The sequence below is a fragment of the Zea mays genome, chromosome 9 (genome assembly GCF_902167145.1).
Source record: "Zea mays cultivar B73 chromosome 9, Zm-B73-REFERENCE-NAM-5.0, whole genome shotgun sequence".
NCBI lineage: Eukaryota > Viridiplantae > Streptophyta > Magnoliopsida > Poales > Poaceae > Zea > Zea mays.
The window spans coordinates 2,930,568-2,955,403 of record NC_050104.1 but is presented as its reverse complement, the minus strand read 5'-3'; the positions used below and the strand labels follow the sequence as shown (position 1 = coordinate 2,955,403).

At 42.3% G+C, this 24,836-nt stretch overlaps 1 protein-coding gene and 1 pseudogene across 1 annotated transcript; one reads left to right on the top strand and one right to left on the bottom strand.

Moving 5' to 3' along the window:
* Positions 1-7,602: 7,602 nt before the first annotated feature.
* On the bottom strand, positions 7,603-9,140 carry LOC100217291 (putative galacturonosyltransferase-like 9). The gene has a single exon (NM_001143641.1). The coding sequence runs from the start codon at positions 9,024-9,026 to the stop codon at positions 7,908-7,910; it is 1,119 nt and encodes a 372-aa protein (NP_001137113.1). The 5' UTR covers positions 9,027-9,140; the 3' UTR covers positions 7,603-7,907.
* A 7,859-nt stretch (positions 9,141-16,999) lies between these two features.
* LOC103637793 (serine/threonine-protein kinase fray2-like) lies at positions 17,000-19,021 on the top strand (annotated as a pseudogene).
* The last annotated feature ends 5,815 nt before the right edge of the window (positions 19,022-24,836 follow it).

Sequence of the window (24,836 nt, the reverse complement as noted above, 5' to 3'; positions counted from 1 at the left end):
TGTAAACATAGAGTTGGATTTGTATATAAATCGATCGACTCAATTTTGTCACCAACTTGATAACCGACTCAATGCCTACCATATAAATGTAACCATGGTCCCTCCTTGGAATAGAAAGGAGTGGTAATTGCGGATTGTATGGTTCTCGGGGCCGGACCATCCGGCAGTGACCATTGGACGCGTGATTAGGGTGACAATGAGCTCTAAATTTTATACTATAAGATTAAAAATCGGATAGGATTAGGATCGACCCTTATTTTTATTCATTTTGAACTAAATTTTTTTTAGGACTCTACCATTTTGTTAAGAAACACTTGAATCGTGATCCATTACTGTCCCTACGCCTTAATAGCGCAGTTTTATTTTTTTTTTTTCTAACCGCTAGAGACCTACGATAACGGAAGCTTTGGAAGCCCGAATTATTTCGGCCAGCACTCGGCATGTGGCCGCCCGCCCGCCGCAGGCCTCATTTTCGGTAGTTGCCATGGCGTTACGGAGGCGCCACGCCACGCCACCGCACCGTTCGTGGATGGCTCCCGAATCTGATACGACCAACCGAGAGGTGGCGGTGGCGGCGATCTGCATGCAGGGCAAAAATATTATTACGAGAACCCTCTCCATGTTGGTGTTAAAATGTGTCGGTGGAAGGCCCTTTGAATTTGCCTGGTTTTTGCTTCGGATGCTCTGGTGGGCCCGTGGTGGGTGTAAAAACTGTATCACCACAGAAACAGCAGCTACTGCTACTACTACTATGGGCCTGTTTGTTTACCCCCCAGATTATATAATCTGGATTAAATAATCCTAAGAGGCAAACAAACAGTCTAGCTTATTTGCCCAGATTATATAATCTAACCCCTTGGATTATGATAATCCATAAGCAAGTGAGGAGGTGCTTATTTCAGATTATTTTTTTCTCACTTCCCCACTACCCTTTCAAGTTTCCTAGAAATTACCCACCATTGCCATTATAATCTATCGAATCGTTTTTGCGCCTATCGGATCGGAGAAGCCCGCTGCCCAACAGAAACACGCCAGATAATCTGGGTAAACAAACAGGACTACTCAGATTATATAATCCAAATTATATAATCCAGATTATATAATCCTCCAAAAATAATCCAGATTATATAATCCATTGGGGTAAACAAACAGGCCCTATGCAACTTCAGATGCTCTCTTGTGAATAACGTGACATGGAAAATACTCACCTGAAAATGATGACGCCCTTGTGCGACATGCGCCACCATCATTCATGATCCAATTCATCCATCGCCACCGGTTCGCCAATAGCCCTGCCCTTTTCTTAAAAAAAAATAAAGCACGCAGCTGTCGTCCTTGTGACAGGATATTGAATAGGGGTGACCCCACCCGGGCAGGATCGTCTGTCCGTGGACGTTGCGGCAGCTATCCAGCTGGGGCTAGCCATGGTCTGACCCTACACAGAAGCGGCCGGACGTTACATCGCGTGACCACCATAGTAGCTACTATTCATCACCATTCACCCATGACTTGGGATCAAAAGGTCAAATCGACCAACCCACCGGGAGAACCAACCCTACCAGAAAACTAAGCATGTTTTTGGTTTCGAAATGACGTGGGTCGGATCGAAGCCGATCTCGGACCCGTTCTTTGTTTGATTTCAATGACAGATTGAACCTAGTTTCTTGTTTGATTACAGAGTTAAAAAGGGTTGGAGCTGCACCATCTCTTGTTTGTTTCGTGATGAGGGATGAATGAGGGATGAACTGAATATGGTCATCTTCCTGGTCATATTACCACACTCAGAATGATATCTTCAATTCAATAAGATGACATCATTCAAAATAAATGAAACCGACACTATTTAAATATTTGAGAAATCCATAAGCACAAGATATACATAAATTAAAGCTATTATTAACCAAGTCATAAATTTTTATTGATAGGTCTCACCTTTATATTTCAGTCATAATTGAAGGAACATTCCAACAACATCAAGATGCATTTAATTTGTAACATTTGCTATGACTAGCAGGCTTGTCTAGGCGATGACGAGCACTAACATTTACCTGTTCGACGACAGCACTAGCAAGGCTCGCGGGTTGTGCCTATTAGAGAACACGCCGGCATCGGAGGGCAGGCCAGCGGGGGGACAGACGGTGGGAGGCGCAACAAGCTGGTGGAAGAGTCAAACGGCGATGACGGAGGCCAGCATGCTGGACATGCCAGTGGGCGACTGACGATGGGAGGTAGGCGGGGGATTAACGTCGGAGGGTAGGTCGACGGAGGTCCCTCGTCCCAGCAGGCCGACAGTGGCGGCGCCCCCTGTGTTGGTCTCGAGTGGATTAGGCATGGGTGACGGGAGGGTGGAGAGGAAGTGGGTCAAAATGGTTCACTTGTTTTTTAGGATTCCCTAGAACCCACATTTTTAAGAAGTACTTCAACCCAGAACCAACCTAACCCGCGAGCCTTTTAAAGCAAGCACGAGTTGTTGTGGGTTGAACCCGTTCCAACCCGCATCAACCCGATAACCAAACACACGCTAACTAGATCATAGAACCAACTGTACTAGCCGACCAAGAGTAAAAACGAGCCCGCGCGTGTAGCGGGACCGATCCACCTGCCACCCGTAATATGCAATATTTAGTTATTTCATTTTACTTCCGCCATTTAAGGTTTGCCTCAATGTACAGCAGGAACAATTATCGCTATTCAAGGTTTACTTCAGTCATTCATCATTTTTTGAAAAAATACAAGGAAGAAACACTTAGCAATTTAAGGTTTGCTCTAGCCATTCAGGAATAAACATTCAACAATTCAAGGTGATGACTGATGAGTCAAGGACGGGAGGCGGTTGTTGCAGCGGATGCGTGGAGGCGTGACGGTGAGGAATCGTGGTTGTTGGTGTGGCGTGGGTCGGCGCGGTGGTAGGTCCACCATATCGTAGCAAAGTTTGGCTAATTATTTCCTGCTTATCTAGTCATGACCTGAACAATTTTTAATTTATTAGTGTAACTATGGAAGGATTTATATCTGCCTCTTTGAAGCTAGTTAATAATTGGCTCAATATCATGATGTAATCATGTTAATGAAGGCTAATGTTGAATGGTTATTAGAGCATTGTCTTGAGCAGTATTAGACTTCTAAGATCGATGCATGTGAAGTTATTGATGACTTTAAGTCTTTAACAAGCTTTATAAGTTGGGTGAAGGTTTCATGTTGGCTGACTCATTGGAAAAGTTTATATAGGGGATGGATATGCGCCTAGACTAACGTTTTGAAAGTAGCCTAGAGGGGGATGAATAGGCTACACCTGAAATTTTTCACTAAAAACTTCGAGATAGGTCAAATTAAAGTTGCACTGGTGCAAACCGGTTCAGTTGATTTTGTTTACAACTGAACAAGTTTGAACCTGCTCAACTTAGATTAAATAATCAGTTAAACAAATATTACGAAGTAGTGAAAGATATTGCTAATGACTTGCCATACAGAAAATCCACTCAAATAGATGAATATAAACCAACCAACAATTTAAGGCACTTAACAAGAACGCATAAGAACACACGATTTAACCCGAGTTTCGGCAACCACCACAAAGGTGTCCTACTCCTCGTTGAGGAGCCCACAAAGGGCCGGGTCTTTTCCAACCCTAATCCTCCACAAGCCGACCACCAAGGTCAAGGCAATCTTTTCTCAAATTTGCTCAAAGAGCGGGTAATACAAACTTCTTGGGGTCGTCCACAAATTTGGAGACTCCCAAGCAACCTCTAACCGTCAAGGAACATAAGGCTCTAAGAGTAACAAATCCGCACAAGGTTAAGTTTACAATGAGCTCAAGAACAAAGAGAATGGGAGAATCAAGATGAAATTGACAGCGCGTTAGATCGACTTCACCTCACACCAAGGATCCTTCAAGAAATTGAAGGAGATGCGATTTTGGGTGTGAGATTGAATTGAATGCCCTTGTTTGGAGTTTGGTCAGCTGAGAAATCATGGAGAGAGCAGAAGTAATGAAGAGAGAGAGTGTGAGGAGTATTTAAAGGATCCCACAAAAGTTGGTAGCCGTTGGGAGAAAAGAGCCGAAAACCGGTTGAACCGGTTTACAAACCGGTTGAACCAGTTTCCACCAGGAAGATCTCGGACTGATCTACTCAGCCGGAGACTCGATCGGATTCAAAACCGGTTGAGCCGGGAAAAATTCCGGTTGAACCGGTTTCTAAAAAACATCTGCATACGATTTTTCTGACAGCTCTGACTGTCAGATAGGTTAGAGCAAGAGTGGCAGAGAAACAGTCCAGAAACCGGTTGAACCGGTTTTAGGTCCGGTCTAACCGGTTTCAGAGGCTGAAGAGCAAGTTTTGAACATTTTGAAGTGAACAAAGGTGGAACTCTTGTGGGAAGTAAAAGTGGTTTTTCACAAAGGCATTCATGATCTAGAAAAGTGTTCTCTAAGATGATTTTGAAGGATTTTGAATTTAGCTCATTGCATAACTTACTTAACCATTGCGGATCCCTCTTAATTGAACGGCGATTCCTATAACTCAAGAATTATAAAATGAACACTGTCGTTGTTTCCAAGCACTTGGAGCATGCCATATGATGTAGAATTTAAATCCGCTGTGCTTTACATTTTTATGCTCATAAGATCTGTGCTTCTCCTGTCTGTAGAATAACTGTGTACATGCTAGGAGCAAACTTGTTAGAATCTTTGTTTGTTTTGTCATTTAATCACCAAAACCCTTAATTAGGGTTGATTGCACTTACACGTTTGTAAATCAAAACTTGAAAGCTAATTACACACTTGAGTTAATCACATTTCTTAAGAAGTATGATGATTATTTTGCATGGAGCTATACTAAAATGCTTGGATTAAGCTAAGAGCTTGTTGACAATTGGTTACCCATTAAACCTAGATTTAGGCCTCATAAACAACAACCTCGCTGCTTTAACTCTACACTGTACAATCAAATTAAGGAGAAGATTAATCAATTATTGGAAGCGGGGGTTTATTGAGTCATGCATATATGTAGATTGGGTCTCTAATATTTTGTCAGTTGAGAAAAAAGACTTTGGAAAGTTGTCTATCTTTATTGATTTTAGGAAATTGAATAGATCTACTTCAAAATATGAATGTTTTATGCCTATAGCCGATATGTATATTAATGATGCTTCGGGGCATCAGGTTATCAGTTTTCTCGATGGTAACACTAGCTATAATTAGATTTTTTTATGGTCGAAGAGGATGTCCAAAATGGCCTTCATATTTTCTGGGTTTATGGGTATCTTTGAGTGGGTTATGATGAGATTTGGATTGAAGAATGTAGGGGCTACCTATAAACGTGCTATGAATTGATTTTTCCATGATTTAATGGGTGTCATCATGGAAGTTATATTGATGATATTATGATCAAATCGGCTGCCCATACATCTCATTGGCCTATTTGCATCTAGTTTGGAGAGAATGCGATGGTATGGTTTAAACATGAATCCACTCAAATATGCTTTTGGTGTATCGGCTAGAAAGTTCTTTGGCTTTATTATTCTTGATAAAGACATAGAGATTGATCCTAAAAGAATAAAGGCTATTAAGAGAGTTCAGGTGCCTCCATGCAAAAAGGAGTTACAAAAGTTCATAGGAAAGATGAACTATTTGAGGAGATTTATTATGAACTTATCCAAGAAAACTATTTCTTTTAACCCTATACTTTGGTTGAGAGATGAATATGTATTTACTTAGGGCAGAACAACAAAAAAACATTTGAGAACATAAAGAAATATTTGTCATCACCACCAATTCTTCATGCACCTAGTACAGGAGTTCCTTCTAAATTCTATATTGCTATCGAAGAGAAGACCACAGGTGATGTTTTGACTCAATAAGGTGAAAATAAAGATTATGCGATCATTTATATTGGTCGACATTTTCTTGAGTATCAGTTGACACAATTTTCAGATTGATGTATACAAACATCTAGAACTCAAGGAATTATGAACACTTGCTGGTCTAACAAGTGGATTATTTAAAACAAGTAAATAATCATCTTATCCTATGGTGAACAGGATGTTAAGCAGGTTAGCATTAACTCTTCCAATATCAATTGCAACCACCAATGGGAGATGGGTTTTCGCGAAATTGTCCGGTAATTTATATTGAGAAAGAATTGGCTGCATTAATCAGTACAGAAGAAATTATTAAAGCCCATGATATAGTTGGTAGCCATAGAGCTAAATTTAAGTTGATAGACACGTAATTTTGTTTTGGTTAAGGCTTGTGAAACACGCTGCTAATTACAATGGTGTGGTATCAGTTCTACTTTGGCACTATGCTTTGCTCATTGCCCGCCCCTATATATATAACTCAAAATTCTTCTGGGTCCGCCGCTGGTGGCCGATGGCTGGCTTGATGCCGATGCCCAGCGGGTGGAGGAGAGAGGAGCTCGTCACATTTCTTCGTTCGATCGTGCGTGTGGGGAAAGAAAATAAAAAAGGTGGAATAATGTTGGCAATGATTAGCTGCACTGCCTCTGCCTCGCAGCTTGCTCGCAATTCCCTAGCTGGTCATTAATTGGTTGCTCACCTTTCTTGCGGCGATTTGCTTGTATAAAAAGAGAGTAAACTTTGGCATGCAGTGGCCACGTTCTTTATGCTCCCAGTTACCAGCACCTAGGCAGTATGTTTTGTATCTTCTCAAAGTCCCAAACCATCAAGTTTTGGTCGTAACTCGTAAGTAAAACATACATGTCTTATGGATTTTTGTTCGGTTATTTCCGGTCCATATAGATTTGATGAGATCGAAAGAAATTAGGTTAAACTTTGAGTAAAATCGATGAGATAGCCGATCATATTGGTAAGTTTTCGTTGCCGAATTATACAGGAGTTCATTGTCATTACTTAGGTACAAGAATTCTTTTTAAGGCAAGCCAAGATTACATCATAATCTATGATACTGGGAGATACTATCCTAATATACTCTAACAAGTGCTCGCAGAAACATTCTCACGATTCGGGTCTCTGCATCTTCAAGTCCTCCATGAATTTGTTTGTGGTTTTCAAGCGAGATTAAAGCAGGAGGGAAATTAATTGCAAAACCTTATCAGGAGAAACTTTGAAGTTTCCAGTCACAGGCCTCTTGTGCTGAGTATTGAATTCTGACATAAAAATCGATACAACAGGAATGAATACAGAGAATATAACAGCTGCAATAGGCATTTTCTAGAAACAGAGATTCAATTCCGGTGCTAATTCAGCCTTCAGCTGGTCGATCAGGGTAGAAAGTACATCACAAACAGTCCACTGCAGATGAATAGCCCACTACTAGCCAGGTTTCAAGAACATTTCGTTCAAGACAGACGCATCAGGTCCGATGGACCAATGCAACATCTCAGCTCCATGAATCATCAATGTACTGCCAGCTAGGCTCCTCGCCTCATTTGACAAATTCAGTGGAGAATTATTCAGCATTAACATCATATACAAGAACCATTGCAGGGGAGATAAGCCTGTCTCAAACTGGCAGAGAACTCATATACATGCGCATTTCAGTACAGTTAGGTTAGTTCATCTAATGTAATAAAGGTAAAAAAAAAATAGCAAAAGGATTCAGGTCAAGAAGGCATGGCACATGAATGAAAGAATGATCAATAATTGAACAAAATTCCAAGTCTTTACAACATCCAATCGAGAGAATTGGGAACCCAAGAATCACCAGCCCGACCAAAAAGAATCAAAATCTCTCCCCAATAACTTATCTGAATTCTACCCCCGAGGGCAAAGGCTCCCCCTTCTCTATCAACTCATTCCTGATTTCCCCTGTCATGTCGCCACCGCCGCTCCCAACGCCGCCCTGTACAGCCCACCACGAGCGGCAGCTAGATCATAGCAGCGGCGGCAACAGCCACAGCAAGACAATGGAACTAGAAGCTATCTCTCTACCAAGAGAACACGGATGCGGACAATGCCGGCCCGGACGCCGGCGAGGCGGCGCCTCCAGAGTCGCCGGGGATGTAGAGGTCGTACGACTTCCAGGTGTGGTCGAGCGGGCACGGCCTGCCGGCGTCGAGGCGGTCCCAGGGCTTGCCCTTGCCCGACCAGTGCATGAGGCTGACGGGCCCAGCGTGGAGCGGGCGGCAGCTACCGTGGACGTTGTTGCCGCCGAGGCCGTGCTGGTTCCATCGGTGGTCGACGGCCTCGACCTCACCGGCGAAGACGAGCAAGAACGGGGGCAGGGAGCCCAGCTCGTAGATGCGCTTCTGCTTCTGGATTTCCATCCAGCGCTCGATGCGTTGGCGGTAATTGCCGGCGCGCCAGCGGCGGAGGTCGATGACCATGACGCCGGTGTTGAAGTAGCACGGCGGCCGGCGGCGCCCGGCGAAGACGCGGGCCCCGAGCACCGGGTCTGACCAGAACGCTGGCGTGAAGTAGCGGGAGAAGTTGGCGTGGCAGTACTCGGGCGCCGCCACCACGGCGGCGGCGGGGAGGCGCGTCTCCCAGAGCCGCCTCACGTCGTCGGCGGCGAGCACGTCGGAGTCGAGGTATATCGCCCGCGGCACGCAGCGCGGGAGCAGGTCCGCTAGGTGGTTCCGCGCGTAGTTGAGCGGCGCCTCGAGCGCGGCGCGCACGGACGCCGAGATGAGCCCGGCCACGGCCTCGGCGCGGAACGGGTAGATCTCGAACCGCAGCGACGGGAACGACGCCGCCACCGCGCGCCGCAGCAGCTCCGGCTCCGGGTCCGCCCCGTCCACTGCCCCGGCCTCCGCGGCCAAGAAGTGGAAGAAGATGGACTCCGGGCAGGACGCGTGCTTGAGCAGCGAGTACACCGCCGCCATGGAGCCCCGCAGGTAGTGCGTGTCGAGCGTCATGGCGATGTGCACCAAGCCCGGGTCGCACACCCCCGCCGCCGCAGCCGGACACCCTTCCCCGTTCCGGTACTCAGGCGCCTCCGCAAACCGTGGCAACGCCGACGCGGCACCCGAAACCTCGACGGCCAAGAAGACCACCGTCGCCGCCACAACAGCGGCCCACATCGCCTCGCCCGCAGCGCCGCCCATGGACGGTGGTGACGAGGGGGGCTCTTGCGCGTTCTTGGATTCTCTCTGCTCGCAGCGGCCAGCGGGCGGCAGCCTGTGCTGCGCTGTCTCGCAGTAGCAGTAGTGGGGACTGGGTAGGGGGGGAGAGTGGTCGGTGAGGGACTGAGGGGGAGGCGTATGTATATTGGCCGCTGCTGTAGCCGTGTGTGTACAAAAACGGGTGGCGTTAGCGATAAACGGAGGGGGACTGGAGGGCGTCCCGTGCGTGTTTGGGGAAGCGCGTTGATTTTGGTCTGGTGTGTGGATGTGTTGGCTTCCAGTTGTGCCGCTTGAGCACTGTGCTGTTTGTTTTCTGTTTTTTTGGTGCCTCTTGAAGTCTGGGTAGCTGTTGCATGCTGTGATTGAACAACAATTGTACCTGCATTTGTGTTAAATCTAGTGTTAGTGGTAGGATGGTCGGGTAAGGTGCTTATTACGCTAACTTCAAAAGCATGACTGCATATAGCTGGAGATAATATACATTTTGGTAGCACTCCTGTTTGGAAATTCAGTTTAGTTTCAGTAGAGTTTTATGACATTTATTGGGACAGTAAAATAATTTTTGTGTGGGTAACTGTAACGATGAGGATAGTAAGAGCAGTCTCAACCCTTCATGTTATCTAGTTTCTATAGCATTAATTTAGCTGCCATATAAGCAACTTGGTGACATGGCAAAAAAAATTAATGAGAAAGATGAGAAAATCATTTCTTTCGTACGAAATCAGGTCTACATGTGCAACGAACACAAAAAATATTATTGTTTTGGTGTTGGGGATGAGCATCCTGTTTCTATCTGTGGAGCTCACACGCACCTCACTGGCTACGTCGTCATACCCACATTTATTACGATACCACAACAAGAAAATAGCATTGGAACTTATAGTTTTTATACGTGATTTTTAGTGAGGTGGCAGCTATAGAAATCACTTAGTAGTTTCTGAGTTATGACTTTTCTAAGGATGAAACTCTATAAAACTCTCTGTCTCTTTACAAGCAGCCAAGTCGACAAGTTTGTTGGTATGCATTGTATTAATTGAGAATGAAAATCATTTCAAATCGAAGGAATCAATATGCATGGGAGACGATGAATTGTGATTCTCTAAATTTTCTTGCATAAACTAAAAAACTATTAAGAAACTTAACTTCATTCCTTGTACTTAAAAGTATTTTTATTTATCAATCAAAAAATTTACACCCTAAGTTCCAATCTATACTAATATGGCAATTCTAGTAAAGTAAATACTTAACTATAATTTCTCAAATGTACATGTCAATATAAAGGAAGAATTAGAAATGTCTCAATGTTTTGCCTAGGCACTAGAGAGACAACACTTTCTGCTAGTTCTTATTGGAGCACCTGCACAAGGGTGTCGCTCATCCTTGATCCACGCAAGGAACATGTGTCTCTCTATTAGTAGGTTCTTTGCCTCTCAGACATGATGAATTGCTCACAACTGGGTACACCCTTTAGTTGGGTCACCCATAATCTATTTGAATGCTCATCGAACTCTCGCCACCAAGTTGTCTAGGTGATGCTAACTACCAAGAGTAACAAGCACTAACTCTCACTTGATCTGATCAAGTCTAATGAGAGTGGTGAATGCACATAAGCTACTCTTAATGCACTAATGAGATCGCTAATCAAATGATTATCAACTCTTAATTCTCTCACTAGGCAAAGGTGCTTCGTCACCCTCAAATATGTTCCTTCAACACTTAAAATATGCAAGAGACATCATATGTCTGAGTTCGGGTTATAAATAACTCCAAACAAAGGAGTTAGTTGTTACCCTTCCACTCAGGCCAATCAGGTGCATTAGACATGCCTGGTGCGCATCCACTCTCTACACCGGACACATCTGATGCTTTCCCAACGACAAGTTTCTAAAACTAATTACTTTTGTACTAGTATCTGGTTCTTACACCAGCGTCACACCAGACACGTACAATGAGTACAACACTCAAGTGCATAGTGGTAGAACTTTTTGAATACCCTATATGGCACACTAGACACATCCAATGAGTACACATCCTCTCAGATGCTGCTTACAACCTCTTCGAGTACCTTGTCTAGTAGTACACTATATACGCCCGATGAGTGCTTTGAGTTAGAGACCAATCTGTAAGCTCTTTCCATTGGGCGCCCTATCAAAAAATAGTAATCCAATATCCACGAAATGGAGTAAGCATTTGTGGCCGATAAATAGTGATCCAATATCCACAAAATGATTGCAAGCTTGAGATATAATGCTACTATATTCTCTAGCCATGGATATGGTGAGGCAATGCTCATTCATTCCCTTTTGATAGTTTATATGTTAGATGCTTTTATATATTTATCATGGTAAAATATTTTATTAGCATTTATAGTTTATTATGCTCTTGGTATCATCAATGTGCAAAATTTTGATAGTAAATGGTAGTTTCATTGGTCCTTGTTCCACTAGTATTCAACTTTTTTATGCTCTGGTAGCTTGAGTTATCGTTAGGACTAATGTTACCTACACAATTTAAAGGTGCTAGTAGGCTCTTTTTGTGGCACATGCTAGAGGAGAATACTCATGCATTTATAATCCTTAGGTTATGTTTTCAGTCAATGTAAGGTATATAGCTCATATGGATAAGTACAAAAAATGCATGTGTATTTACACTTGATAGATATTGCATCATGTGATAAATGAAATTTATACCATGGTAACCTTGTTTTATCCTAGTATCATGTGTATGATGGTTGTGGCAATGATTCTTAATCCACTTATAACTTTAACACCATGATTGTAATTATTTAGCTTTTATCGATAAGGTAAAGCAATATCTGGTTGTCCTCCATATTCATCCACATGTTTTATATCTAGAGACCATGGCAAACCAATTTATCTATCCTTATATTGTATTATGTTGGTATTATCACTTTGTCAACATTCGTTGATCAAACAATGGTTCATCTAGTCATGGTTGTACTAACTTTATTTTTATCAGCATTCCATGTTCATTTTGTTTTATATTCGAGTATCTAAGTCACCTTTGGGTTGAATATAACTTACATTATGTTGGTCAAGTCATCATCAAGATATGCATATGTAGATGTAACAAACAACAGAAGGAGAACAAAACTGACAATGTTTCTTGTAAAAGAAAAATAAGTTAAAATTGAATTGAAAACTAAAAAATAATAGTGGATAAGCAAATTAAGTAAACATTTTCGGGTAATATAATCCTAGTTGAGAACTATTTAATTTCTCTATGTTTACTCTAAGTTAAAGGCATAACAATACTTTAACATTTCTTTATTTTCATAAGAATACCTATGAATTATATTCTTAATATTTATTAAGTGTACATTTGGACGTGAACACATCTACGATGTGCAGGATACAACACGCTTACCAATATTGAAGATCTACACTCTATCATGGTTTGTTACAGTTTTTTATAAAAATGCACGAATAGGTGATGAAAGGGTTTAAATGTTAAATGTGACATATAGTTGAATCATGATAAAATGGACCATAAAGCTCGCTTGCACCTAAGGACTGCTTGCAAAACGGTCGTTGCCATGTTTCACACCCATTGACACAAACCTTGCATGCATGTTTGCTTGCTTAACCTGTGCGTGCATGTTTTTGTTTTACTTAAATTGATTTCAACTTTATGTGACTACACTTGACAAGTCTAGAACTCGAATTAGTGAGGGATGATAGTACCTTTCTATTCTAAACGTTTAAGTTTTGGCTACACTTGATATGGGTGGTTTGTCTTTTCCACACTTTTATGTCGATCACTTCCCAAAATCAGACCATGAGAGTAAATCTAACCGACACGTGCACCGCTTTACCCTTTTGTAGCAATTAGACAGCCTACAACGGCTCTCCCCGCCGGCTAGCATGTACGAGCACACCCTGGGTGTGCCCAACGGTTCCCCTCGGGTGCCCTCTCCATGGGGTAGCAGGGAAATCACGTCGTGCATGGGGAAGTCTTAATCCCCCCATTCGTTAATCGGTACTTTTAGCTATGAAATTAATATTTTTCTAGTATAATTACCTGATAACAATGTGTATGATGGCACTACAAATATTGTAGTATTTTTAAAGCTCCAAAAACTGATGTAGATTAGTCAAATAGCTCAGTTAAAGAGTAAAGAGGAGCTGAATATGGGGAATGGTTGGAGAGGAGGTGAAATAAAGGGAAGAATCTTTGAGGGGGATATTTAATAAGAATAGAAACAAACAGAGGAATTTAGGAGAGGGAATCATTGGAGTCAGCCTTAAACAACACTTGTCATCGGTGTTGCTAGGGTAGATGCCGTTGGGAACACATAGCATAAGAAATCTTGGGAGTACACACCTGGTGAGACATGTACAATTGCATGGGGAGTAGCAAGTAGGGACAACTCAACTATTCCTGCAAAAGTGACATATCATTCGCTCACTTGAGAGTATTATGTAGTCCAATCATTCCAGTCATGTGCTACACTACACTACACTTCATCTAAAATTCCGAATGATCCTATTGCAGAGAGTGAAGCACCAAAGTCGAATACATTATGAGTAGATACATGGCATTATTTATAGTAATAATCATAGGACATGTTTGGAACAACTTTTGTTCTGCTTCTGGCAAAAAATGGCAAACGACACCAAATGCAGTGCTTCTATCACCCCATGCTTTCACACGCTTCATTTCCCCATGTGGTTTACACATGAAATTAGAATCCGGCTCGAGAAAAAATGCCCCCAATTCCCCACTTGAACCTCATGCCTCCCCTCTCTTCCATTGTTAGAGAGCTCATCCTCCCTAAGCTTCTTCTCTAGGTCATTAGCTAGCTCGTCGTCGCATGCTCATTCTTTGCACTAACAGGTGTTGGATTTTATTAGGCTTGACCAAATTACTTAAAATAAAATCCAGAAGAAATATTAAAGGCTCACTCATACATGGCAACACTCCTAGGACATATTTGCAACAACTTTTGTCCTGTTCTAGCAAAAAAACTAGCAAACGATGCCAAATGTAGTGCTTTCGTCACCCCATGCTTTCTGGCGCTTCCCTTCCTCGCGTGATTTGCACATGAAATTGGAATCTGGCTCGAGCAAGCGTTGAGGAAAATCCCCTCGATTCTCCACTCGAACCCCACGCCTTCCCTCTTTTTCACATCCATGCACTCGTTCCCTAAGCCCCTCCTTCCCACACTCCTCTTCTACGTCATCGACGAGATCCTCCTTCCTGCATCCATCCTCCTCGTTGTTGATCAACTCATCCTCCTCACCGTTAGCGAACACTTTCTTCCCATAGTTGATGAGCTCGTGTGGGAGTCCTTGTGTGGGCTAAAGGAAGCACCAAAAGCAATGGCATAAAATTGATAATATTCTAACACATGCATGCTTTGTTGTTAATGAAGTTGACAAATATGTGTATTACTATTATGGTGGGTGTAGAGGAGTGATTATGTGCTTATATTTTTATGACATTTAATTTTTGGAATTGATATTTATGTCATAAATGAGGTGAAATCTTTTCTATCATAAAGCTTTGATATAAAAGATTTGGGTGAGGCTGGTGTTATTCTGAACATCAAGCTTATCAAAAAAGGATGAGATTACTCTTCTTCAATCCCATTATGTTGATGAGGTTTTGAGCTATAAGGACATCAAGCCTTCTACAACTCCTGATGATCCCAGTTTAATTCTTCAAAAGAACATGGGGCTAGGAAGAGACCAATTGAGGTATTCTTAAATAATTGTGTTCATTCATGTACTTACTTGATGCTACTTGACCAGATATCTCCTTTGCGATTAGAAAATTGAGCTGGTTTGCTACTAATTCGAGAAATGATCATTAGCGCACACTTGAAAGAGTTATGTACTACTTGAGTGGTATAATGAATTATTGATATCACTATACTAGATATCCTAAGGTACTTGAGGGACATAATGATTCTAACTAGATCTCTAATGCTGTCGTGATAAAGGTAACAAGTGGATATGTCTTTACTCATGGAGACATTATTGTTTCATGGAGGTCTTGCAAATAGACCAGATTGACGAGGTCAATCATAGAAATAGAACTCATTGCATTAGATACAACTACGGTTGAGGCCGAATGGCTAATAGAGTGTTTGATGGATTTTATCAATTGTGGAAAAACAATTCAAGGGATCCTTATGAATAGTGATAACCAAATAGTTATCACAAAAGTGGCAAGTTCAAAGGATATTTTGAAGTTCTCAAGACATGTGAAAGGAAACTGAAGTCTGTCAAAATGAGAAATTTTGGAATAACAGCTAGCGATTATATAACGATGGCTAAAAATATGGTAGGTCTATTTACAAAAGGTATATCTTGAAGCATGATAGATAATGCATCGAAGGAGATACATTTGAGACCCACTTGAGTTGCAAATGGAGACAACTGAAACCTTTGTGATTGGAGATATTATGAATTGGGACTTTGGGAAAACCAAGTTGTATGTGCAACAAGGAGAGTATATATTTTGTTACACAATCTAGTGAAGAGGCAATACTCTCGGTATGTAAGGCAAGATGACTTTTTTCTTAATGTGTTTGGGGGCTTAACTGAAAGGGAAATGTGCCCTTGGGGCATTTCGAAGTGTTTTGATGATTAACTGCTCAACACACCACTTTGAACTAACCATCTTTGTATGAGCATAAGCACAGGTGTAGAAGAAAGCAAATTGAAAAAATCAAGTCCAAAAGTGCTCAAACCTAGACCCAAATGTGCAACTATGTGTAAAATGGTATACGTGTGAGGTTCGCACTTTTAAATATGTTGCATATGTACTTTACAAGGTTTCTAGTATTTGTGTTTGGGCTCTAACTCTTTTTGTAGAGAAACTACTTTTGAGACTTGAGTTTGCACACATTGCAAATCCTATTGAAATGGAGGAACAAAGGTACGAATCTAGCACTTAGTCATTTGTTTTAGTTGCTAACTATATTTATCTAAGTGCTAGGGAACTTCTCAAGTCGAGCCACAAGGAAGTGAAGCAGCTTGGCTAAAAAAGGCCAAACTTGGGCTAGACTCAGCCTCACGAGACAGTCCGATTTGCACAAGATATGTCCGGTGCCTGGCCTGGTCAGTTGGCCAACTAGCCACTCTCGGGAATTCGGTGGGGCGCGCTGCCTAAAAATCACTGGATAGTCTGGTGTGCACCGGACATGTCCAGTGCGCCAGGCATCCAACAGTTGCTCCCCGCGATCACCACCGGCCACGTCAGCAGGCAATGGGAGGGAAGGGGCATCAGACATGTCCTGTGCGCCCCGGATAGTCCGATGCACCCGCGAACAAAGGAACGTGGGTTTTGTTAAGAACGTGGGCACCAACATTCTTACATTAGTTAAGTTCATGGGTTTTTTTAAGAGCGTGGGTACCCACTTTCTTAAATTAAGTTCGTGGGCACTAGTCAAAACCATCGAACTTAAACTATTAGGATTATGGGTACCCATGTTCTTAAATTAAATACGTGGGCCACGTGGACACCGTCGAACTTAATCCAAAAAACTAAATCCATAACCCTGCGCGTCTCTCTTCCTCTCCTTTCCCGGTTCCCACCAGCTCGCGCCCGCTTCCGGCCGCCAGCTCGCGCGCCCCGCGCCGCCAGCCAGCGTCGCCCGCTCGCCAGCCCCACGCCGCCTGGCCGCCCGCGCTGCACCTCCTGGGGCTGGGCCTCTCGGGCGCCGTAAAACCTCGCTCGAGATCCCCCACCGCCCTAAAGCCTCGCGGCGGTGACCCCCCGTGGATCCACCTTGTGGCCTCTAGAGCTAGTCCAGATCCGCGGGGGCATGCGCCCTCACCATCACATCACGCGCCCAGCCGCGCCTTGGACAAATCATGCGTGCCACTGTCCACCGATGGGTCGATCTAGCTCGGGCCCTCCCGCTGACGCCTTCGGCTGGCCTAATAGGGGCGCCGTCAGGGGGATCGGAGGGGGGCGCCGACGGCATGTGGAAGGGGAAGAAGAGCGGGCCTCTGGCGCCACTGGGCCGGAAGCGGGAGTTCCCCATTCACGCGGTGGACTACGAGCTGCTCGAGCCCATCGGTGACGGCGCCACAACCGTCGTGCGCCGGGCGCGTTGCCTGCCGCACGGGAGGTCGTCGTCGTCAAGGTCATGAACATGGCGCACCGCACCGAGTCCGACATGGTACGTACGCGCACTGCTTCCGTTACTCTCATCAATTAGTCCTTGCTCGTGTAATATTGAAAATGACTGAATAAATTACCCGCACCGCACCCAAAGTATATATATCCAAAATTCACGCAAACTTTATGGTGTGATGACTAGCTGATTTGTGTGTGAAATGAAAGCCTTCGAACACACCGTCTCTTCAGTACGTAGCTTCAGTTCTTGCAGTGCTACCTATATATAAGAATTGTACAAGGATTGGGAAAAGAAGAGGGTTATATTATCTACTACTCACTCGCTTCAATTTCTTTTGTTTTGTAGAACAATGCCTCAGAGGAAGTGAAGACCATGATCATGATCGACCACCCAAACCTTCTCAGAGCGTACTGCTTGTTCACGGAGGGCGAAGCCCTGTGGATCGTAATGCCCTGCATGGCTGGAGGTTCGTGCTACCACCTGATGAAATCGTCGTACCCCAAGGGATTCGACGACGAGAACTTCATCGCGTAAAGGTATGGATCCTTGTCGTTTGCCTCACACTGCTATATATGCATCAGTTAACTAGGATTTTAATTTTATAGGAATTTCAAAAGAATCCATTTTTTTGTTTTGTTTTGCTTACACCATGTTTGGAATGGAGGGATCAAGTTTTCCTTTCATATGGAAATTAAAGGCTTGATTTCCTTCATGAAATAATGGATGAAATAAAACATTCACTCCAAACTCTTAGAAAATTTTCTGCGTGTGAATGGAGGAGGGATGGGCAAGTCTTTATTCACACATGGAATTTTATTATAACGAGAAGGCATTTATTTCGTTCCATGCGTGAACACAGGCTGGAAACATACTGCTTGATCAAGATAAAGGAGTCAAACTATCAGATTCTGGAGTTACCGCTAGCCTTTATGACTCAATAATCAATAGACACGGCAAAAGGAAGACACTTGTTGGGACGCCTTGTTGGTAGCAAAATATTGCAATTTATAAATTATTCAACTAAATACAATGCATTCCATATTTCCTTACATACTAACAGCGGCGTTGCTCTCCACTTCCTTTTTCACATTCAAAGGATGGCCCCTGAAGTTATGGAGCAAAAGGATTACGATTTCAAGTATATCTTGTTACCTTGTTACTACTATCGATAGTTGTTGATTTTTTTATTTATCACCGTAAGTATAGTTGTTGATTTGTTTTCTTTATCTAAAAAACTATAGGGCGGATATTTGGTCGTTTGGCATTACTGCACTTGAACTTGCTATTGGCCATGCACCATTTTCTAGCCAACCTCCAGCAAAGGTATTGCATTAATCTAGTCTATATATTGTTCCATAATAATTATGTGCTTACCTGAAGGTTTATGAAACACCATGCAGGTTTTTCTCATGACGTTGCAACATGCCACTCCATCACTTCATAACACAAAGGAGATGAAGTTTTCAGACGTATGGTTTCAAAAATATTTTCTAAGAAATTAATTGTGTGTGACTATTGAATCATTTCTTGTCTTGTTTTGTAGTCTTTTAAGAGTATGATTGCCACTTGTCTCATTAAAGACCCAACGAAGAGGCCACCTGCAAAAAAGCTATTAAAGCACCCATTTTTTAGAAGAGCAAGGTCAGACCATAATGCCGTGAAATGTATGCTAAATAAGGTGATGCATGTAGAAGAACATGCCTCAGCCTCTAGCCTCTACTTGGTTTATCTTTCTATTTGTTCTTTGGAAATGAAGGTAATGGAGAAAGTTGGATGCCAGAAGTACTCGGCTACACAGTGGGAATCAAATAAATCAAATGAGTACCACTATAAATGGGGGGAAATGCTGAAATGTTTGCTTTAGTCTATGCGCACATAGGTAAGTTTGTATTGTTTGGTCGGCTGGTGACTTTTGGCTTGTTAATTTTAGTTTTTAGGTGGTATCCTGGCTGATTAGTTTCAGCTTCTATCTGTAGCATTCACTTGCAATGATCAGGTTTCACGCATATGGATTATACTGCTGCTCATACATATGGATCAAACTGTTTCAAATATTCTCAAATCTTTCTTCATTCCTTTGTATAAAATATGGTGTTCTCATCAACTAGGAGACAATCTTTATTTGTTTAAAAGATAGACTTTTTGTTCGACACTGTTATGACTCCATATTTATTTGGAGCAAGACAGTTATTCAGTTGTTGTTTTGAACCCACTTCTATGTACGCCATTAGAAAGTGTTGATGTGTATGTTTCTTGAATCAATGCCATCTCATATAATAACCCAAGGAACTTGAATATTCTGCGTTAATTGATGTTTGATGAAAGGGAATATTTGTTTGTTATTCTCTATTGAGAATTGAGATACATCCTTGTGGTACAGTACAGGTCATTTGTGACTGACTAAAAATTAAAATGTGCCAACTCTGCTTAAGATATACTACAAATTAGTTGGTAAACTGAATCTGGCCTCATTGCTGAACTGAAATAGGGATAAACTGAAACATCGCTTACCTCACTGCTAAACTGACACTAAATCTGAATTGAAACATCGCTCTGTTGGCTCTGCCTCTGAATTCAAACTAATGTAGATTTATCGTATCATTAGCATGGGCACTTTACTAGAACTCTAGAAGTATGTAGTTATTGTATACATGTAAGCGCTATTTATCATCTTAAGGTGAAGCTTTACCCATACATGTAAGCGTTATACATGTAAGCTATATCTTTGTGTACATGTGATTTAATGCCAGTTGTATATTTATGAGAATTTTGGTTTATTTTGTAGGATTCCGGCTCTCATCAAGTTACTCCTCCCCCTCACGCTGACTTTGCGGAAAGATGTCTCAATTCTAGTGGTGGAGCTACGAACAACAATCTGATGTCCTGATCAAGAGCGATGGAGCTAATGTTTGAACTTGTGAACTAAAAATGTGAACTATGGATGTGAACTTATGTAAATTTGTGAACTTATGTATTTGGACAATTGTGAATTTGTGAACTTATGTATTTGGACTTGTGTGAATTTGTGATATGAACATATATACATGTGTTTGAAATCTGTATTGTATGTGATATTCTGTGTTGCATGTGATTTTATGTTTGTCTAATTTTTCATTTCTGTAATTTTTATTCTTTTCTAGAAAAGGGATAAGAACGTGGGTACCCACGTTCTGAATGTTAAGAACGTGGGTACCGTCGAACTTAATGTGCAGCCCACGCAGACCCACGCAGGTCACATAAGTTCGACGACCACGTGTCCCCGTCGAACTTAACATTAAGAACGTGGGTACCGTCGAACTTACTTCTCCAAATTCGACGGCCCCCGTCGAACTTAAAAACACACCTTCTTAATGTTAGGTTCGACGATACCCACGTTCTTAATGTTAAGTTCGACGGTACCCACGTTCTTAATGTTAAGTTCGTCGGGGCCGTCGAACTTACTTCTCTAAGTTTGTCCAAAAATCGCCGTCGGCTATATTCGTCGGTAAACCCACGTTCTTACGGTAAGTTCGACGACTTATTACATTAAGTTCGATGGTTTGTCACCCACGTTCTTTAACCAGTTTCCTATAGTATAGCGATTATATAACGATGGCTAAAAATATGGTAGGTCTATTTACAAAAGGTATATCTTGAAGCATGATAGATAATGCATCAAAGGAGATACATTTGAGACCCACTTGAGTTGCAAATGGAGACAACTGAAACCTTTGTGATTGGAGATATTATGAATTGGGACTTTTGGGAAAACCAAGTTGTATGTGCAACAAGGAGAGTATATATTTTGTTACATAATCTAGTGAAGAGGCAATACTCTCGGTATGTAAGGCAAGATGACTTTTTTCTTAATGTGTTTAGGGGCTTAACTGAAAGGGAAATGTGCCCTTGGGGCATTTCAAAGTGTTTTGATGATTAACTGCTCAACACACCACTTTGAACTAACCATCTTTGTATGAGCATAAGCACAGGTGTAGAAGAAAGCAAATTGAAGACATCAAGTCCAAAAGTGCTCAAACCTAGACCCAAATGTGCAACTATGTGTAAAATGGTATACGTGTGAGGTTTGCACTTTTAAATATGTTGCATATGTCCTTTACAAGGTTTCTAGTATTTGTGTTTGGGCTCTAACTCTTTTTGTAGAGAAAACTACTTTTGAGACTTGAGTTTGCACACATTGCAGATCCTATTGAAATGGAGGAACAAAGGTACGAATCTAGCACTTAGTCATTTGTTTTAGTTGCTAACTATATTCATCTAAGTGCTAGGGAACTTCTCAAGTCGAGCCACAAGGAAGTGAAGCAACTTGGCTAAAAAAGGCCAAACTTGGGCCAGACTCAGCCTCACCAGACAGTCCGATTTGCACCAGATATGTCCGGTGCCTGGCCTGGTCAGTTGGCCAACTAGCCACTCTCGGGAATTCGGTGGGGCACACTGTCTAAAAATCACTGGATAGTCTGGTGTGCACCAGACATGTCCAGTGCGCCAGGCATCCAACAGTTGCTCCTCGCGATCACCACCGACCACGTCAGCAGGCAATGGGAGGGAAGGGGCATCGGACATGTCCTGTGCGCCACCGGACAATCCGATGCACCCGCGGACAAAAGACAATCTGCACCTTCCAATTGAAGGAGCAACGAATCCTTGATCCATTGGGGCTATGAAAGAGGCCCCTATGCACCTTTACCAATACACCAAGCATTCGTAGAGCACACTACAACTCTAAGACTCTACGACCACGTTGTTTGAAGTGTGTAAGGAAAATGGACCCCAACCCATTTGACTAAATGATTTTTAGTGCTTGATGATCAACATAATTTGTGGACTAATGTATTTTTGCTAGTGTTTGTAGTTTACAGGATGCAAAAGTACTTGGACTAAGCCACTGAGGAAGCGACACCTCAAAAGAAGACATAAAAGAAGATTAATTGAAGAGCAACAAGTACCAAACGAGTCCAAGACATGAAGGAAGTGTAGCCACTCGCAAACCGTCTGCCTGAGTGCAGCGGACAGTCCGGTGCCACCCGGCGGACTGTCCGGTGCACCAGGGAATAGGAGTCGAACGACTAGTTCTTGGTGGCACTGTGAAGGAAAACCAACGGACTATCCGATGTGAGAAGTTACGTGCCAATGGTCGAATTCCAATGATCAAATCCAACGGCTATGTGCACCGAACATAGCACTAGACTGTCCTGTGCCTAACACTGGACTGTTCGTTGTGACACAGAGAGCTATTGTCTTCACTCCAATGACTAGTTTCAAGTTGGGGACTATATACACTTCACCCAACCAACCATTTCAAGGTGTGGTAGATCAAGCAACATACCAAATATTATAGACGTTTCCAAGTGCTCAAACACCCAAGTGCTTAATAGAATCACTCGGTGATTAGCATAGGTACTTTGCGAAGTGCTTAGGTTAGCTAGACCGCTTATGCACTTACTCTAGGTTGTTCCTAGTTAGTTGAGTGAGTTTAGAAAAACCCACATTACCCCTAGTGGGGCAAGAGTCTTACGAGACCGTGTCAACCATGTTTGTGACACGGCCAACACCGTGTACCGGAGGGAATGAGGCTCGCGGCTTTTCAGTTGAAAGCTCGATAGTGAAGACGGTGGGGAGCGTCCGAGAGGAGCCGAAGCAGAGCACCACTTGCACGTGGAAAAGGACCGCGACTCTCTACTCGTTCGTGGTGCTTGGCCCTCACTTGGGCTACCCTTTGCATAGGCGTACCAACAGGGATTAGTCGGGACCTTGCGTGGTTCTGGATACCTCAGTAAAAAAATCGACGGCATCCATGGGAGTTTGCATCTCTACCTTTGTTTTTTACCTTCCGCATTTACATTGAGTACTTAAGTTTCAATCTCTCCTTTCTAGTTAGAATATTTAGGATTGGAACTTAGGTTGCAAAACTCTTTTTTGGGTGTAGATAGCAACACTTAATCAAAACCTAGTTTGCACAATCTAGTTTACATTTTTTGAATAGGTTTTGCTCTAGGGATTTATTTGTGGCCTAGTTTAGAGTTAAGTTTTTAGAAGTCCTAATTCACCCCCTTTTAGGCGTCACCGTTTCCTAGAAGTGGTATCAAAGCCCGGTTTGGCTCATTTGGAACATTTTAGCTTCATCGCTAATAGAGCCGGTGCTTTTAGAGAAAGGACATGGATACCCATAGGCCACCACACTTCGACGACACTAATGTCCATTATTATAGTTCCTAGAATGGCTTGTTACATAGAAGCAGTTTATCTATGTGTTTGGAGAGTCACTCGCGACGGGATAAAGCCACCTAAGAATCCCAAGAAGCTCACCACGAGTAACGAAAAAAATCATTTGAATGCTAGAGCCAAGAATTGCTTGTATGAATCTCTTAGCATAGAAATCTTCAATCAAGTATTCACCTTGAAAATGCTAATGAGATTTGGCTTAAATTACATGAGCTCCATGATGGCACATCAAATGTCTGTGAGCAAAAATATTGCCTAGTCTTGAATGAATATAATTCTTTCCAAATGAATGAAAATGAGTTTGTTAGAGATATGTACTCTCATTTGAATTTGATTATCAATGTGCTCAATTTTATTGGAATTAATAAGCTAGGTGATGCAGACATTGTAAGGAAGATCATCTCCTTATTGCTACAAAATAAATATGGGAGCATCATCCCCATCCTTCACAATATGGAGGACTTGAGTCAAATGAACCCAACAATTGTAATAGGGAAAATTGTGGCATTTGAAATGTCACGAAAAATGGGTCAAGAAGAGGAGCCAACTTCTTCAAAGCCATTTGCCTTTGCATGTGATGAACACAAAAAATGAAAGACAAGAAGAAGGCTCCAAGCTCAAGTGAAGAAGAGGAGGAGGAAGAAGATGATGATGATGAAGATTATCTAGCCTCAACATCGTCCTCTAAAAATGGTCTAAGCGTCGTAAAGGTAATAAGGAAGATTTGCAAGATTAATCTAATGGGTGTGCCCCTGCAGGTCGAGAATATTCTCTTTAACATTGATAGAAAAAGCAAAGAAAGAGAGGATGCTTCGAATGTGGGGAGAAAGGCCATTTCCGAGACAATTGCCCAAATTCGATAGAACCCAAGAAGAAAAGGAGCAAAGGCAAGGCGTTTACAGGTGTCAAGACTTGGGGTGGTTCTTCAAGCAAAGATGATCCTCCAAGGATTCGCAGCCACCACTCTTCATCATGTTCTTCACGGTCATCACACAAATGCCTTATGGCTAGAGGTAAATCAAGTATCCCATCCTCTAGTGATGATGAAAGTGATGGTGAGGGAAAACCCTCCTTTATGAACTTACGCATGCCATTAAATTTTTTGAGGATGTTTGTACTAAGCAAAAGGCTCAACTTAAAACTTCAAAAAACAAGTTGCTTACCTCCCAAAATGATTACAAATGCTTACTAGAGAAATTTGAAACTTTTGCAAATTTGAATTGTGAGCTAACAACTAAGATTGAGCAATTAGAGTCTAAAGCTCCATCCTGAACTACCGATGATGATCTTGTTAAAAAAAAGAAAAACTTAAGGCTAAGTTAACTATCTCTCAAGATGCTATTGAAAATTTGCTAGATAAAATGGAAATTCTTAGCATTCATGATAATGAGCTAACTACTAAGCTAGAAATCATTGGTAGCACCCCAGGAGCATCTTTAATTGAAATTCATGAAATCATT

Coding starts and splice junctions, on each gene's coding strand:
- LOC100217291 (NM_001143641.1), bottom strand. CDS start 9,026: ATGGGCGGCGCTGCGGGCGAGGCGATGTGGGCCGCTGTTGTGGCGGCG.